The following is a 15,904-nucleotide window of genomic DNA, read 5'->3' as shown; positions in this document are numbered from 1 at the left end:
TAAAATTAAAAGGTTAAAAAATACAACAAATGGACAAATTGAGATTTTGGGGAGCTTTGAGGGTATATTGGATGCTGGCATGGGCAGATGACTGATAAACCATGTGAAAGGTACCAGTAAAAATATATGACTTGTTGTAGCAAGAGCTAGGAGAAAATTGTAACATGGTACAGAAAAAAGCCAGACATTAAATAAATATTCCTGTTCCTTATTTAAAAACTATCAGGATAATGTAGCCAAATATTTCAGTGAAAGTGAAATACTTCCTACTCCCTCAGTAAAAAAGAGGCTGTAAGGGGAAACTTAAATATGCTGAAGTCATTAGGACTGGATAATAGGCTCTGATTTCACCAAAGACCGTAACTGCTGTCAAGTCACACAGTTGTGTGGATAGCAAGTCTTATCAAACAATCCCATTATCAATTTTTAAAAGACCACGAGTTCCGTTGATAAAGGTAACTATCACCGTGATATGTTGCCTTCTGTAAGCCTTATCTCCCTACAATGCTGATTAAAAGGAAGTGAACAACATACCAAGTCAGCATTGTCTGTTTTAATCCATTGTAAATGGATTAAAAACTCATTAACTGATAGATGACGGAGCACGCTGAACTAATTTTAATAGGGAATCATCATCCTTCAGAAGCGTTTCCGTGGGGCTCCCCCCAGGGTCTCTCTGATTCACTGTCATCTTCGTTAATGATCTGGGGAAAAATATCAAACGACTGGTGGTAACCCTTGCAAACGCAATAAAATTTGGTAGAAGCATCGATGGTGATGTGGCAATGGAGATCTCCCGTCCGCATCGCAAAGCGGGCTTGTTCCTGCAACGCGTGTAAAGACAGCCAAGCGTTTTGGTTCGGAAGCAGGAGAAGGGCGGTGGTAAGGAAACTGCTTTTGCAGCGGGGAGGACGAGGCAGCGTGCAGCTCAGGGTCTGCAGCTGAGGCTGGACAAAGTCCGACTGGCAACGAGGAGCACGCTGGTCGCGAGAGGGCAATTTAATGGTTGGGGCGGCTCAGCGGGAGATGCAGGGGTTTCTCTGGTAGCTGCAGGCTTTAAACCGAGACAGCTCTCTTTGCAGAAGAGCGTCTCCAGCTTGCGTTTCTTGGGTGAGGTTCCAGGCCTGTAAGTCAAACAAGCTGAACCTCTTTTGTCCTTATAATAACGAATCTGTAAAGGAGGCTTTGGAAAACGGCTCCTGTAGGAACACGCTGCCAAGCAGGGAGAGCACTGCAAGTGTCGATAGCGAGGCAGTCGCATTGATCCTGCTGGAAGGGAAGTAATACTTGGCAGTGGAAAATTAACATTTCCCTTTGGCTCCCTGCTCTCCGCGGTGTGTCCTCGCACTTGGGCTGAAGCGTAACCCCCTGCGCTGCCCCACGCGCCCTCGCCCGATGCCAGTCCTGGTCGTCGTGTCTTTGCGAAGGCTGCACGTGGTGCCTGGCAGTTTGCTGGGCTGGAGGGGCTGAGGGTGGGTATGAGGCACGGTGAAGACAGCACGTCTGGAACAATTTTGCTTAAGAAGAAGGAAAATAATTCCCGAGTCAAACAGCGCAAGACATGCATAACGTGTTTGTGGAAAAGTCCTAAACATGGACATGTCTCCTAAGCATCTCGCAGCCTTAGAAAGAACAGCGTGTCCTGAAACAGCTAACCGGGTGTAGTTGCTGCGGCTTGTCATGCAGTTAGGAATGGCCAACTCACTCTTCTCTCTTTTTTTTTCCCCTTTCCTGATGTTTTATGGAAGAGAAATAAGGAGGGGAAATATTTTCCCTCCCTCCCCTAAATCTTTGTTCTAAACATAGACAATTTTTAGGGAAATTCCAATGAAATGGATTCCACTTGCTGACCTGCTTATTCATGTGCATGAGAGAAACCCTGGCACCCCTGCCAGGCCCTCCTGGGCTTTGGCGGTCAGGGCATCCCCCTCCAAACCATGTAGTGGTTACGTGGGACGTAGGTCCCTTGCACAGATGAGATACTGGAGACAGGATTTTTTCTGAAAACTTTTTTTTTTTCTAAAGATTAAAAGTTGACCGTAGTGGTATTTATTTATTTATTGCATAGGAACTTTGAATGCCTCAATAAAGATTACAAAAGCCAGCGATTTCTTATTCACCCTCGTTATCCTGCATCTGCTTCTCATTAAAAGTCTGTCTGGAAGGCTGCCCAGTGAAAAAGGCTGAAAAAATGAGCCTGTAAAATTCCCATAGGATGGAACTAAATGTGGCTGGAATTAGGGAGCTCGTTGCCTTTTGTCCTGGTTAGCAACAACCTCTTTCTTGTTTTGCAGTTTCAATGATTGACGCTATTCTTCAAGCTAGGGAATCAAACTGCCACCCAGCAAACCCGTGCAGCAGTCCGGGGTTTGCTCCCCGCTTCCCCCTTGCAGGACACAGCCACCCGTGCAGCGAGTCTGCGTGGTCTCAGCGCCATGCTGGGACGCCCTGCGCAGAGGGGTGTTTCCACCAGTAAAGGTGTGAGTTCCTGCTGGAGCCGGGCAGAGGCTCGGGGCCAGGTCTTGTTGCGGCATGAAGGTGGGGACGAGGGTGCCGGGGAGTCCTGCCACCGCTGCGGGCTCCGACGGCTGAGCGTGATGGGCTGCTGCGAGCGGTGGCAGTGGGGAAGGAGGCCCTGAACTCCCTTGTGAACCCCTTTTTGATAATGTACAGCAGAGTTACACGTCTCACGTAGCCACTCCTGGTCCTGCGATTAGCAGCAAACAACAGAGCGATGCCCTCGAAAGATGAGTTTTTCCGAGCTGGAGCAGCTGGTGGCTTTGACTCCGGGGGTACTGTGCGGCACTGACCCCATTGTGTTTCTGTCTCTGTTTTCTAGTCCCTTATATTCCTTGTTCGTGACTGGAGCTTCCCGTATGAATTTTCCTACGGATCCGATGGTGGCGCAAGGTTTTTGGAGAAGCGGCTGAAGGTGCGTTCTTTCTGACCTGGGTTCGTTTAATGAGCAGTGCTAGCCTGGGGGTACGCTCATGGGTGATGGAGAGTGAAGAGGCAAACCTGGCTTGTGACGCAGGGATGATACGCTGCCATCACCTGTGTGGACGGAGAGTGCCCAGGGCACGAGGATGAGATCTTGATCTGGGGGACAGCCGGCGCTGGCGAGCCTAATCCTGGGCAGGGAGCAGGGAACGGGGTGCAGAGCACCGGCACCAGAGAGGGTTCAGCTGGGTGGCCGCAGCGCTGCCTGCGAGGTGTGAACTGCGGTGCACAGAGATGCTGGTTACGGTCACACTTATCCAGTGCCGTAAAATCACAGAAGAGGCATTTTAGGAGGCTGAATTTCCTTGCCATGTTCAGCGGAGGGCTGAGGCTGCCTGTGCTGGGCTCCTGCCCAAGCCCAGGCTCCCTGGGCTCTCTTGCTGGGAGCAGCTGGAGAGGCGTTAGAGATGGGAGTCAGCAGATTCCCTAGACACCAGGAACGATGTTTTAGTAATAGGTAATCGTACAGTAAAGCTGACGGGCAAGGGCTCCGCTGGGATTAATCAGGAAATGCATGGGTGATTTGGTAGTCGAGAGACCTAATTAAAGGGGAGACAGGAAAGGCCCTGGTGGGAAATCCCAAATGGTTTTGTATTCCAGTCATACACGGACACGCACATTTTCCAAATGATAATAACATGCCCCAGGGCATGTGGTCAGAGTTCCTTGGTCGCTGGAGGAGCCTTGTCTTTGTCCTCGTGCGGCATAGCCCTACGGGATGTCCTTCGGGCTTGCTCTTCCCGCTGTAAGCAGCCACAGTGCTGAGTACCCTGTGCTCCTGCCAGCACCGCCGGCCCAGCGTTACCGCTGTCCCCGTCAGAAGGAAACCCCCTGACCCCAAACTGGTCTCTCACAGGTCTCGGGAAATCAGCATGAAGAGCTGCAGAACGTCAGAAAGCACATCCATTCCTGCTTCACCAAAATCTCCTGCTTCCTCTTACCTCACCCGGGCCTGAAAGTCGCCACCAACCCTAATTTCGATGGAAAACTGAAAGGTACGAAGGCAAAGGTTTGGGTTTTAAGCAGATGCCTTAAATGCCCTGGCAGACTGTCCCACTGGTTCCTGAAACCTCTCGAAGTATTTTCCATGAAAAAACTTCTGGGAGAGGAGTTGGATCCTCCTCCCAACGCCGTACACACTCTCGGCTCGTTCTTCCAAGTCCAGCAGCTGCCTCTTTGTTGCCAGATGCTTTTAACCTAAGACAGAGGTGGAGGCTGAAAAAGTGTAGGAGGCCAAAAAGGTGTGGGAGGCCAAGACAGATGTGGAGGCCAAAAAGGTGTAGGAGGCTGAAAAGGTCTCGGAGCCGCTGGCAATAAGCACTGTCAGGACAGATGGCTGATAGGCAACCGGGAGGGGCAGGGCTGAGATAGGAAGTTTATGGACAGGGTGCTAAGCCTGTAATTAACCAGTTATGCCTCACTTGCAATTAGGCAGAGATGCAGAGCGGTGCAGGCGGGTTGCTGGAAAGCAGGCTGGTGCTTGCGGGAGGGTGGAAGGCCCGTTACACATGCTCTCAAGGGAACGTTATTTCACTTTGAAAAGCTTTCCAAGGAATATTTAATCTTCCTGACTTATCTGATCAGCGGTTTCCCTACAGGTCAGACTTAGTTCAACAGGTAAAAAAAAAAAGAGGAAGGGAAAAGAGCCATGGTAAGATTCTCCACCCTCAAAGGAGCCACACGTTGTGGCTTTTTGTAGTTGCTTGTTGTGAACCAACTGCTTACCAGCATCGCTGGTTACAGGCTGCTTGCAATCCTAGCGATAGAGAAGGTGGCCCATTAGTCACTTAAATTAGCAGACAGAAAGATGTTACTTTTTCTCTGGGTTTGTCTGGCTAGCGATCAGACTTGTTCTTCTGGCAAACGCCGTGCTAACCAGCAAGCGGGACAGCGAGGCAGCGGCGGGGCGGCGCGCTGATCTGTTAGTTCCCCCCTTAATTTCAGGCGCTGAGTAGTACTGAAAATAATTTTTCAGCCCACTGAAAAAAAAGTGGGCTGTGCAGAACTGGCACAGGAGTTAGCAGCGGCTTCTTGACACCATTTTTCTTGTTCCCTCAGAGCTGTACTCAGCTTTTTATGCTCTGATGGAAGAAATCTGGGGAAACTTCCTCTCTCTCCTCACCTTCCAAATGCCTGGATGTTGCATTGTTTTTTCTGTCTCCAGCCTTGTACAGTTTAATTTAAATGGCAATAAATGGATGTCACGCTATGAAGCCAGAAGAATGGCTGTTAGGAGATGAGTCTGCCTCTGGCGAAGTGACACAAGCAGCCCACGGACCCCTCGAGCAGCGCCCCGTGCCACCTCTGTGCTTTGGCAAAGGGGACAGGCTGGTGGGAGCAGAGATTGTGCCCGTTCCTGGTGTCTGATGGTGCAATGCAGAGTCACTCGCAGGACTCCATAGTGTTCCTGTACCTAATGGTCTGCAAAAGCTTTAAAATGCTTTGCAATGAGAATTTCACGTATGGGTTGATAGAGGACCAAGAACTGCTGGCACAGGAGGTGGCAGGGATGAGAGCCAGACAGCCTAAGCCCTGGCAGAAGATTTCCACTACGGGTGCCATGGAGCAGAGCAAAGGGGAAGGCACAGCATGTGTCCATGCCCTGTACGCTAAAGGTCATGATTTGCAAAGCGTGTATGTGTCTAGGCAAGAAGATGCTGCTCTCTGGCTATCAGCGTTGCGTGCACATTACCAGCTTCATCAGCAAAAGCAGGTTTTTTTTCCCATGCAGTCACGTTTGTGTTTGCACAAGTATTTTTGAGACCATGAAGCTGGTTTGTGGATATGTGCACAGCTGCATATTCTGTCCGTGGGTTAAGGAGCAACTTAACTGCGGCCACGGTCATTTCTGAGTGCTCACATCACTAAATTATAGGGTGTCTGAGTCTCTGGCGTGACTCTCCTGCCCTTGTTTCATGTGAGTGCACACTGGACGTTGGGCTGGTACTGATGACGTTGGGTTTTGTTTCCAGAAATAGACGATGAGTTCATCAAGAACTTGAAGATTTTGATTCCTTGGCTTCTTAGTCCTGAGAGCCTGGACGTTAAGGAGATCAATGGAAACCATATCACCTGTCGAGGCCTTGTGGAGTATTTTAAGGTATTGGCTTATTTAATAGAAAGTGGGCTTATTCATCTGTAGCACGCTTGCACTTTTGCTGTAATTAAAGGGGAAAGCAGCAGCAGGCAGGCCAGCACTTGACGGCTGGAGGAAATGTTCTTGGTCTAGCTGATAGTCCTGACTGTCATTGCTGCAGAAAGCAAACACCTCACAGTTGCGGATTTGACCACGCAGTAAGCCCAAGAAGTGGGCAGGGCTGTTTTCCTCCCCTGGAGAATTGAGGACCACGGGGAGGTAGGCTGAGGGCCGTATTCCCATTGCTTTTGGAAGAAGCTTATTTTTGTTGTCATGGCTACTGGGACATTTTAATGCAAGACATCAGTGAGTAATTCTCACCACCTACTCTCCAGGGCTACCTGACTCTGGCTCCTTCTCCTTCACTGAAGGACGGAGGTAGGTGCAAATCCGATGGTAGAGATACTTAGCATAAGTGGTGGAACGAGAGCCTTGAGTGACCGACCCAGGCCACCCAAGGAGTCGACCTCGAGCCATGCTACGTAGCATTTTCTGACAGCATCCCCTGCTGAAGCCATCTTGTGCCAGGAACATCCTCCTCGTCTGTTCTTTCAACATCCTGTTAAAGCTGTGTCTGGAACTGGGTGGGGGTGTTTGCATGTTGCTCGTGAATGCCGTATTCAATGTGATTTCATTTTCTGTGCGCTGTTTTGCAGGCATACATAAAGATCTACCAAGGGGAAGAATTGCCACACCCAAAGTCAATGCTGCAGGTATGTGAGCGTGAGCTGTGAGCTGGTGGGCATTCATGCACTGTAATTGCCATTGATTGCCAGTTAATTGTCAGAGGTACCCAGCTAGTGCAGGACATTGGCTCTTCTGTGATTTTATTTCAAATGCCTTAGCGTAACAACCCAAGAAACAGCCCTTTTGGAAGCATTTGGCAGTCACAAGTCTGATGTAGCTTAGCAGTCGCGGCAGCACGGCTCGTGCACCTCGGCCGGACTGTGCTGACTCGCTGTCTGCGCACACAGCGTCAGTCAGCTTCGCTGAAATTATTCCCCCGCAGGTAAATAGCATCGTCTTTGGCTGCGGTGGGACCGCACACGGAGGTGACGTGGCCCCACACGCGGGCAGCGGCTGCTGGGCTGCAGCTCTGCTCTCTGAGCCAGGCGGCTTTGCAGGAGGTTGCAGCTGTAGCTGTTTACATATGACTGAGCCTTTTATCTGTTTTCTTGCTGTTTCCCACAGCCGCAGCCAAAGTTTTCGTTGCTCTGGCTTGGAGAGTAGGAATCCTCTCTTCATGGAGCCTTTTGCTTGGGGGGACTGAGGAGACTGGACGTGTAAATGCGGGATGAGCTTATTTGGCATTGGTCAGAGGCTGGGGAGAGTACACTTGGCTAAGACAAGGGAGCTGTTTAATTCCGTACGTGTGCACCAGGGTACGGTGCACATGTCCTGGCCGCGTACACGTGTGGACCATGGGTACCCAGGCAGCCAGTGGCTGCTACTCTCTGCAATTACACTTCTTAACCCTGTCTTTCTGCATCTAAACTTTGTACGCCTTTTGCCCTTCTTGCAGGCCACAGCAGAAGCCAACAATTTAGCAGCAGTTGCCACTGCCAAAGACACCTACAGCAGGAGAATGGAAGAGGTAGGTGGTGCTGAGCACATCATTTCACAGCGCTCATGTCTCCTGGCTCTCCTGTCCTCGTGGGGAAACCTCCCTGCCTTGGTTCCTGGTAGAAAACGTCCTGCATGGTCTTGGCCCGGCCTGGTACAGTGCTGCACGTTCAGGGTCCCAAAGATGGTCTCTCCTCTGGTCATGGTGGAAAAGGGGCTTTCTCGCAGGCTGGAGGAGAGCAATGCCCGGTCAGGGTATCATGGCAGGACAGGGGAGGGTGATTGACAAATGGTCCCTGTTTCATCCGATGGCAGCTTTTCGCAGACCATGTGGCCTCTGCTGAATTTGCATCCTCTTCCCAGTGTGGGTAGATGCAACCCAAAAAAGTAGTGGGGTGGCAGTGCTGCGTGACCACGCAACCCGTGCTATGGCTGGTGCTCATTCAGGGATAAAGTGATTATAACTGGCTTTTCACCTATGCCCTGCCCTGTCAGCCCATCTCTCGGCTCTGGTGAGGGCATGGTTGGGATGTTTTAAGGTGAAGCTCAGACCCCAGCCTGTCTCCAGCCACCTCCAGGCCTCCACTCTGTTCATCAGTATTGGAGATCGCTGCCTGTTGGCAGGAAAAAGGTACGGAGCTGCGTGGCCAAACTGCCTGTGAACTGCCCTGGTCCTTAAAACTAATGTGTCCATTCTCAGAAGCAGAAGGAAAATGCCGCGGAGTTTCCGGCACTAGAAAATGCTGGGGTTCAGGGTGCTGCCGGTCAGTGTAGCTCAGCCGTCAGTGTTGCCCGAGATCCTGGCTTAGGCTGTGAGTGAATTGAGTAAGGGAGCTGTGGGACGCAGCTTCCCAGTGCGGACACCCACTGCCCCGTTTTAACCTGCACCTTGCAGAGCTGTCCCAGATGGACAGCGCAGTCGTGGAGGTCTTCCTGCAGGATCTAGCGGTCCATGCCAAACAGAGCCTGCAGAGCCCTAATGCCGATGGTTTGCCCGGCAGAGCACAGGAGCTGTGGGTGCTGAGGTTTCTGGAGTGATCGGACTGTGTTTTCCACGCAGGTCTGTGGTGGGGACAAGCCCTTCCTTGCACCTAGTGACCTCCAGACCAAACACATGGAGCTGAAGGAGGAGGCTGTGAAGCTGTTTCGCGGGGTGAAGAAGATGGGCGGGGAGGAGTTCAGCCGTCGCTACCTCCAGCAGCTGGAGAACGAAATAGATGAGCTTTACATCCAGTATATCAAGCACAACGACAGCAAGAACATCTTCCACGCCGCCCGCACCCCCGCCACGCTCTTTGTGGTCATCTTCATCACTTACGTGATAGCTGGAGTGACCGGCTTCATTGGCTTGGACATCATAGCCAGTCTGTGCAACATGATCATGGGCTTGACACTTATCACACTGTGTACCTGGGCATATATCAGATACTCTGGGGAGTACAGAGAACTGGGCGCAGTAATAGACCAAGTGGCCGCAGCGTTATGGGACCAGGTAGGATAAAGAGCTTTTGATTTAAAACAAACAAACAAACAAACCAACCAACCCCACCAAGTTCTTAAGCGTTGAGTTTCCTGGGGCTTTCCCTCCCCTTTGAAATGACTTTTGCATTTAGGGTTGTTAGCTGCTCCGGCTGGGCCTGCCCGGGCAGATCCTGCTGCTTGAGCGGGTTGTGCTGTGATCAGTGAGAGAAGGAAGACCTGTGCCCTGTCCTCAGACAGCGGGACAACGAGTTTTAGGCCATTCCTTAGACCTTCTAGATGGGGAAAGCAGGGTCAGAGGAAATGTTTTCAGCTCAGTTTGTGGAGTCGATTGTAAGGGGGAGATGTCTTAGGGACCGGAGATGGGCCTGGGTGGAGTGCCTTGTGGTTGTAGCACGGGCAGGCAGTGCGAGATGGGTTGGAGAGCAGGAGTGAACAGCAAGGCTGGAGCTGCGAACCAACCCACCCCTTCCCCTGCTCGAGCCTGAGCCTCTGAATCCTGCCCAGTGTGAAAGACAAGCCGTGTAGATCCGGGCTGGGGATGAGAAAACTCACAGCACGCTATTTTGTTCTGCCTTTTTTGTCTTCTTGCCTAACCCATCACCAAACGCTAGTTTGTGGAGCCTCAGGCCTTGCGGGAATGGGGCAGCTTTGCCTAGGGTCCCACCGGGGAGGCATTCTCCCAGCCGGTGTGCGTGGTTTTTGCGTGCGTGTGTGTGTATGTCAAAAAGAACAGACCCGTAATCTCTCTCTTGGTTCAGGGCAGGGATTTTGGCTCTCCCCGGGTCTGCCGGAGACCAAGGCCAGGTCTCGGCTCTGCCTGTTTTGGCACTGGGCCCTGCTTTCCCGTTACAGCCGCAGCTGTGCTGGGTCAGTTGGTCTCACCTGCTCTTTTTCAATTTCTTTTTTTTTTTTTTTTTTTCCCCAAACAACATGGGAAAGCCTTGGTTGGACCCTCATGTCAAACAGAACACCTCCAAAAATCTTAAAGATGATCACAGCGAGAAATCACCCCCCCGTGCCCCCCTGCGTTGCTCTGGCCGCCTTCCGAACCGTGCCGTTGCAGCGCCCGGCCCCGGCAGGGTTATCTGGCAGCGCCCGGCCCCGGCAGGGTTATCTGGCAGCCCACGGCCGCAGTATTTTTAACTCTCGGTCCTTCCTGTTTCTCCTTCTGCAGCAGCCCTTTCCTCTCCCCATTGCAGAGCTACCGGGAAAGCCCAGACCCTGCAGGCTCTCACTGCCCCGCTTCGCTCGGGCCGGGGGAGCAGCCCACCGGCACACAGCTGCAGCCGCGGGCCCATGTGCCGAAATAGCATTTAAAGGGCTGCGATGGCTTCCTGCTCTTCCCCTGGCAGAGCCGGGGTGAGCTCATTGTTTGCCCGGCCCTCAGAAGCCACCAGCCGCAGTCGTGGGTTTCATTTCTGTAGTGCTCCAAGGGGGAAAGGGCCGTTCCCACCAGCTTTACCTGCTCCCTCCCTGCTTTTTATCCACCAGCGAGTTTTTCATCAAGAGTGACCACGTTGCTGCGCAGAGAGCTGCAGCTGGAGCTAAACGTGCAGCTTTGGGGGGGGGAGAGGGGGGGGAAACAAAATGAAGCATTTATTATTCAGTTCCTTCATCCCAGAGCTGGGTAGCGGTGTTGCTCAGCCAGGCTGCCTTTAAAATAAGGCGGCTTGAGAGCAAGAGCAGCCCATTGCCTGCGCCCCAGGTGGGTTCAGCCCTGTCCTCAGCAGCCTGAGCATCCACAGCAAACCCCGCTGCGGTGCGGTCAGTGCCTGTGCCGCGGCCGTTTGCTGGGGGACCCTTCCCGGGTGCCTTTGGGAGAAGCTGGCGCGTTTAAGCCCAGCATTTGCCCATCGCCGTGCAGGAAGCAGTGGGGGGGTTAAGCAAGAACAGGACGCGGCCAGCAGGAAGCCAGAGACGCTGCCTGCTTGCAACCTGCTCAGCTGGGGAAAAAATAAAGAGGTTAAAGTGCCCGCAGCTGGTCCCTGGCACCCGGCTGGCCCCCGTGGGCTGCGTGGCACGGCTTTCCAACTGAGGGGAAAGTTCTGCCGAGAAGGAGCTGTGCAGACGGGCGGTGCTGGCCCTGCTGCAGGCACTGGGGTTGGGCAGCGCGACTCTGCCCGCCGCGATACGCAGGGCTGGTGCCCGAGCACCCCGGGCGGCTTCAAAGCCCTTGTGGCTCTGTCCCCTGGGAGCGCTCGGTGTCCCGTGGTGGTGGGGTGGATGGAGCTGTGAGGGGTCCTGCAAGAGGGGTGGCCTGCGTGGGGCGAGCCCCCCCGGGAATACACGGCCATGGTGGCACCAGCAAGTGGCCGTGGCCAGAGGCGTGAGCACCGAGCGCTCCCGTGGGCGTGCGTGATACACAGAGATGCTTTTTTTTTTCTTTTTCTCTCCCCCCTTCCCAATGCCTCTCCCCAGGGAAGCACGAATGAGGTAAGTGGCTGTTGTTCTCCGCATGCGACACCGCTCGGCTCCCATGGGCCAGCTGGGCCGTGGGCTCCCGGGAAAAGGCGTCTCGGACCCACATGCACGTTTCAGCCATGTCGCTGCCTTCGGGCTTGCGGAGGACGGGGGCTGCGAGGGCTCTGGGCAGCGGTGGCATCCTGGCCCTGCACCAGGACGCTTGCCGGCGGCTGGGCTCTGGTTGTTCCCTGTGATCCAGACGCCTGGGGAAGGGGGTTAAACGTGGGCGCTGCGCTCCAGGCGGTGCTGGAAGCCAAGTGGGGGAGAGATTTGGGTGGGGAGTGTGTTTGTTATGACAGGGATTTTTTTTTTTTTTTCACCTTTCTCCCATCGGTTTGGTTTGGGGATTTTCCTGTTGTGCTGAGAGGTCAAACCAAAACGCCAGTTTGTTTTGTAGCACCAACCATGCAGGCGTCGCGCAGGCAGGGCTCCCGCCCCAGCAGCTGAGGAGCCCCCACGCTTGGCGAAGCCTCTCTGTGCTGCTGGAAGCGCCGCGTGTTGTGTTTTGGGCAAACCCACCCCGTAGCGCATCGAGTAAGCCGAACGCAGAGCCTGGGAGGCATATGTGATCTCCCCAGCCCCTTCCTGGGGCAGCACGCCGAGTACGGCCCCTCTCACCCTGCACGGCAGAGGAACCGCTCCAAGGGGAGCCGGTCCCTGCCTGGCACTCGTGGTGCAGGGGACACCTGGGTCGACAGCCATCGGCAGCCCTCGTCTGCCGGCTCGGTGTGGTTCCGCTTGCCCTCCGCTTGCCCAGTGGCTCAATGCTGAGCTGCTTGCCAGGCCTGCGCTGAGGGCGACTGGAACCTTGTTTAGGCAAAGCCTTGTAAGCAGCTAATTAAAACAAACAAAACCAAAAAGGCATCCTTACCAGTCTGTACTACTGCGCACGCACGGTAATCCTGCGCTGTAGCCAGGTGCCACCCCGGGCTGGCCCAGGTCTGGAACAAAAGACGGCTCCATCTTCTATCGTGTTGCCAAAGCCTGACAGCTCCGTCTGTCAGTGTCAACACACCTTGCAGCTACTGAGTTATGTGGGGAGTTCCTCCTAAAAGAAAGTTGGAGCAGCTCTCAGGTCCAAAAGGCCATTTAAACAAAAAAGTAGTTAAAAATCAACCCCCTCCTTCCCCAGGGGCCAGCCCAGGCCTGGCTGTTTTGGTACCTCACTGTGCCACAAACACTGAGCTAAAAGCTCGCTGACCGCAGGGTCCGTGGGCTTTGCTCTGGTTTGTGCAACAGCAAGAGGCAGAGCACGGGCTTTGCTTTTGATGAGCTGTTGAACAAATCCTGGCAAGTAGAAGTCAGCTCCGTGAGACTGGTTAGGCATGGAAAAAAGCCTGACAGCACAAAATGCTGCAAGGGCGCTTATGTAGGATTTGACGGCGTATTTTTCAAGAAAGAAACCCAGAGAAGCTGCATGAAGACTCCTCCACCAGGCCGCTACATTCCCAAACAGTCCCAAAACCCTGGTGTGCAAAACCCCACCTCCGTTTCCTGCTGCCCGTTCGGGATGCGGTCAGCATCGCCTTAAACACCCCTGGAGTCTTCTCACCCCACCCCGTTCCTTGCTGCAGTTTCAGCCTCGCCTGCTTCATTCAACGCCCCCGAGCACACGCGGAACACATCGCCCCGTGAGCCTGCCTCTGCCCTCGTCTGCCTCTTCCCACCCGTCCTGAGCTAATCCTGGCTCCCCAACAGTCCTCAGGTCCCCAGCAGCAGCCGGTGGGTTTCTTTTTTTCCCAATGACAAGTTCATTTGAAATGGAAAGGTCAGAGCTGTGCCAGCCGTTCACACCAAGTCCTCTGCAACCAGAACTGTATCTTGGCATCTCCTGTGCCGTTTGCCCGTGGTATAAAGCCCACCGCGGGGTGGGGGGACAGGGTGGCCCTGCCTGTCGCCACATACCAGCCGCTGCAGAGACGGCGCCTGCAGCAGCCCCTCGGGATCAGAGCCTTGGCTTGGCCCGTGACTGCCCTGACGTTAGTTCTGCGGGGGAAACGCAGCCCACGGCCACACCGACTTTGACGGCGCACGGGCAGCGGTGCGGCAGCCGCTCCTGCTGCCTGGTGTTCGGCTGTCGCCCTGTGAAGACGCTGCTGAGGCCGGCAGCCTGCTCGCAGCGATGCTTTGCAGAAACAGGGGTGCACACGTTTATCGGAGTGTGGTGTTGCCGTTTGCGAAGGACAGGCTTGTCTGTCGGACAGGAAAAGGCACCCGGGTACAGATGGAAAAGGGTAAAATTAGAAGGGAAAAAAAAATCCTGCGTCAATCTGCAGAAAAACAATCTAGACAACCCAGCTACCCATTACACAGCAAAGCCCTCCGTGTGATGCAGTACGTCTCTGCCTGGTGGTGTAGAGCAAAATGCTGAGGCTGCAGAAATGTAAACTGTGTGTGAAACCCACAGGAAAAAAACCCCAACCATTCCCTGTAAGTCCCTCACGCGTACGCCAGGTAGCCCTTGATTTAACACAACTCGAGGCAGCGCCTCCTGTAGCCAAGACGTTTGAAAACTTAGCGAGCGAGAGCTCTTTCTTCTTCTCCCTCGCAGAGACGCACTCAGGAGTTGGTGCACAAAACAAAGGGCACGCCGCGCCCGGTTTGACCCCACCGCTGCAGCACGAACGCCAAAGCGCAGCCCGTACGCGGCGCAGGCCGGGGCTGGGGACGTAACCGTCTTCTCTCTCTTCTTCCAGGCATTGTACAAACTGTACAGCGCGGCCGCGACTCACAGACATTTGTACCACCACGCCTTCCCGGCACAGAAAGCGGAGCCCACCGAGGGCTCGGAGAGGAAGAAGGTGTAAGCCAGGCGCGTTCCCGGCAACGCATGAAGGAGGCGCGGACGTCTCATCCTCGGTTCAGTACTCTCATCCTCGTACCCATCACAAGCTCCTGCCGTGGCGCAGGGAGAGCGGAGAACAAGTCACGTGTAAGGTGGTTCGGTGTGTTCGTTCAACGAGACGGTGTTTGACGGGAAGATGTCGGCGTGTTTTTCGTTTTGTTAATATGTACATATTGGTACTGCCGCAACTACAAAGTGCTTTTAATTTGTAATAGCCAGCATACTTCCCAGCTAATTTATGAAGCCTTATTTTCCCCTTGATTAGGTATGAAGTCACTGAAGAAATCGTAATTTACACAGTACTGCAACTAAAAATCTTCCAGCCCTTAGCTTATTCAAAAGCCAACTTACTTTCAAATACTTGAACAAGTTATAACATGTAACCAAGTTTTTTCTTCAATTAACTATTTAATTCCATAAACATAATTAAAAGCGTATTAACTTGCTTTATCAGAAACTGTAAGGGCACTTCTGCTATGGTGTGTTAACGATCTTGTACGGAAAGCATCCTTTTCTGTTCGTAACCGATGCACCAAGCATCACGTTGTATATGTATTGGAGAAAGTTTCACTGTATTTCTGTACATATATTCATTATAGTGCATAGGAAGTGTGTTCCACAGCTCTATTCTTTTATCATCAGAACTATTAAAGTTTGCTTTCGGTTCCTAAGATGGTGGTGAGACAGGAAGCAGTTATTGACTAACGCGAGGTGAGAGCTTGTTACCTTCTTGCTTTCCTTTTGGCCTCCAGCACTGGCGTTCTAACGGTAAGTTGGTATTTTGGGAATACTCCTGGCCTCTCTGTCCCTATTAAGGTCAAGCCAGGTTTCACAGGCCTTCGGCAAAATAAACCCTCCAGCTTTTAACAGCGGAGGAAAAGCCGCTTAAGCGAAGGCCAAAGGCGAGGGTCTGCGCCGAGGTCCACAGCCCTCGCGAGGGACAGCACCAGACATCTCGCCGTCCTCCTTCGACGAACAGACCCTGGTGGTACAGGAGCTGACGCGTAGGGCTGAGCCGTCACCGCCTCGGGTGCTCGGGGGCCAGCGGCTGGGTTTTACAGAGAACGGGGCCAGTGGCTTTATTCCCCCCGGGCCCCGTGCAGGCCAGGCCGGGGGCGGCAGGAACAGCCTCCTCCCTGCCAGCCCAGCGCCAAGCACTGCCCCGGTCACGAGCGCAGAGCATGGGGACTGCGCTTGTCTTCACCTTTTTATTGGCGATAGGAACATTATGTGATGTTCTAAAAGGCAAAAAAAAAAACCAACCCTCAGTTGAACAACCTTCCATTCATTAAACAAAATGATTTTTATTGAATTAATAGGATTTACAAGAAATGTAATTTTTTTTTGTCTGCAACAGTGTTTATTGCACTAAAAAGAATCCATAAATAACATTTCAGGACAATCAATGAACCAAA

The 15,904-nt window shown here is 53.1% G+C and overlaps 1 protein-coding gene across 2 annotated transcripts in view; it reads left to right on the top strand.

The window, feature by feature from the left end:
* The window catches only part of ATL1 (atlastin GTPase 1), a 33,908-nt gene extending 18,746 nt beyond the window's left edge, over positions 1–15,162 (top strand). The window contains exons 7-14 of one of the 2 annotated variants that reach the window (XM_075503967.1): positions 2,840–2,932; positions 3,857–3,995; positions 5,973–6,100; positions 6,793–6,849; positions 7,659–7,730; positions 8,760–9,191; positions 11,600–11,614; positions 14,341–15,162. In XM_075503967.1, coding sequence (XP_075360082.1) covers positions 2,840–2,932; positions 3,857–3,995; positions 5,973–6,100; positions 6,793–6,849; positions 7,659–7,730; positions 8,760–9,191; positions 11,600–11,614; positions 14,341–14,451 — 1,047 coding nt within the window. In that variant the 3' untranslated portion in view covers positions 14,452–15,162. The remainder of the gene's footprint in view (positions 1–2,839; positions 2,933–3,856; positions 3,996–5,972; positions 6,101–6,792; positions 6,850–7,658; positions 7,731–8,759; positions 9,192–11,599; positions 11,615–14,340) is intronic. The other variant, XM_075503968.1, reaches the window with a different exon arrangement.
* The last annotated feature ends 742 nt before the right edge of the window (positions 15,163–15,904 follow it).

Source organism: Mycteria americana, chromosome 5 (assembly GCF_035582795.1).
Source record: "Mycteria americana isolate JAX WOST 10 ecotype Jacksonville Zoo and Gardens chromosome 5, USCA_MyAme_1.0, whole genome shotgun sequence".
NCBI lineage: Eukaryota > Metazoa > Chordata > Aves > Ciconiiformes > Ciconiidae > Mycteria > Mycteria americana.
Note: the sequence above shows the minus strand (reverse complement) of the source record. Positions and strands in the feature narration are given on the sequence as shown.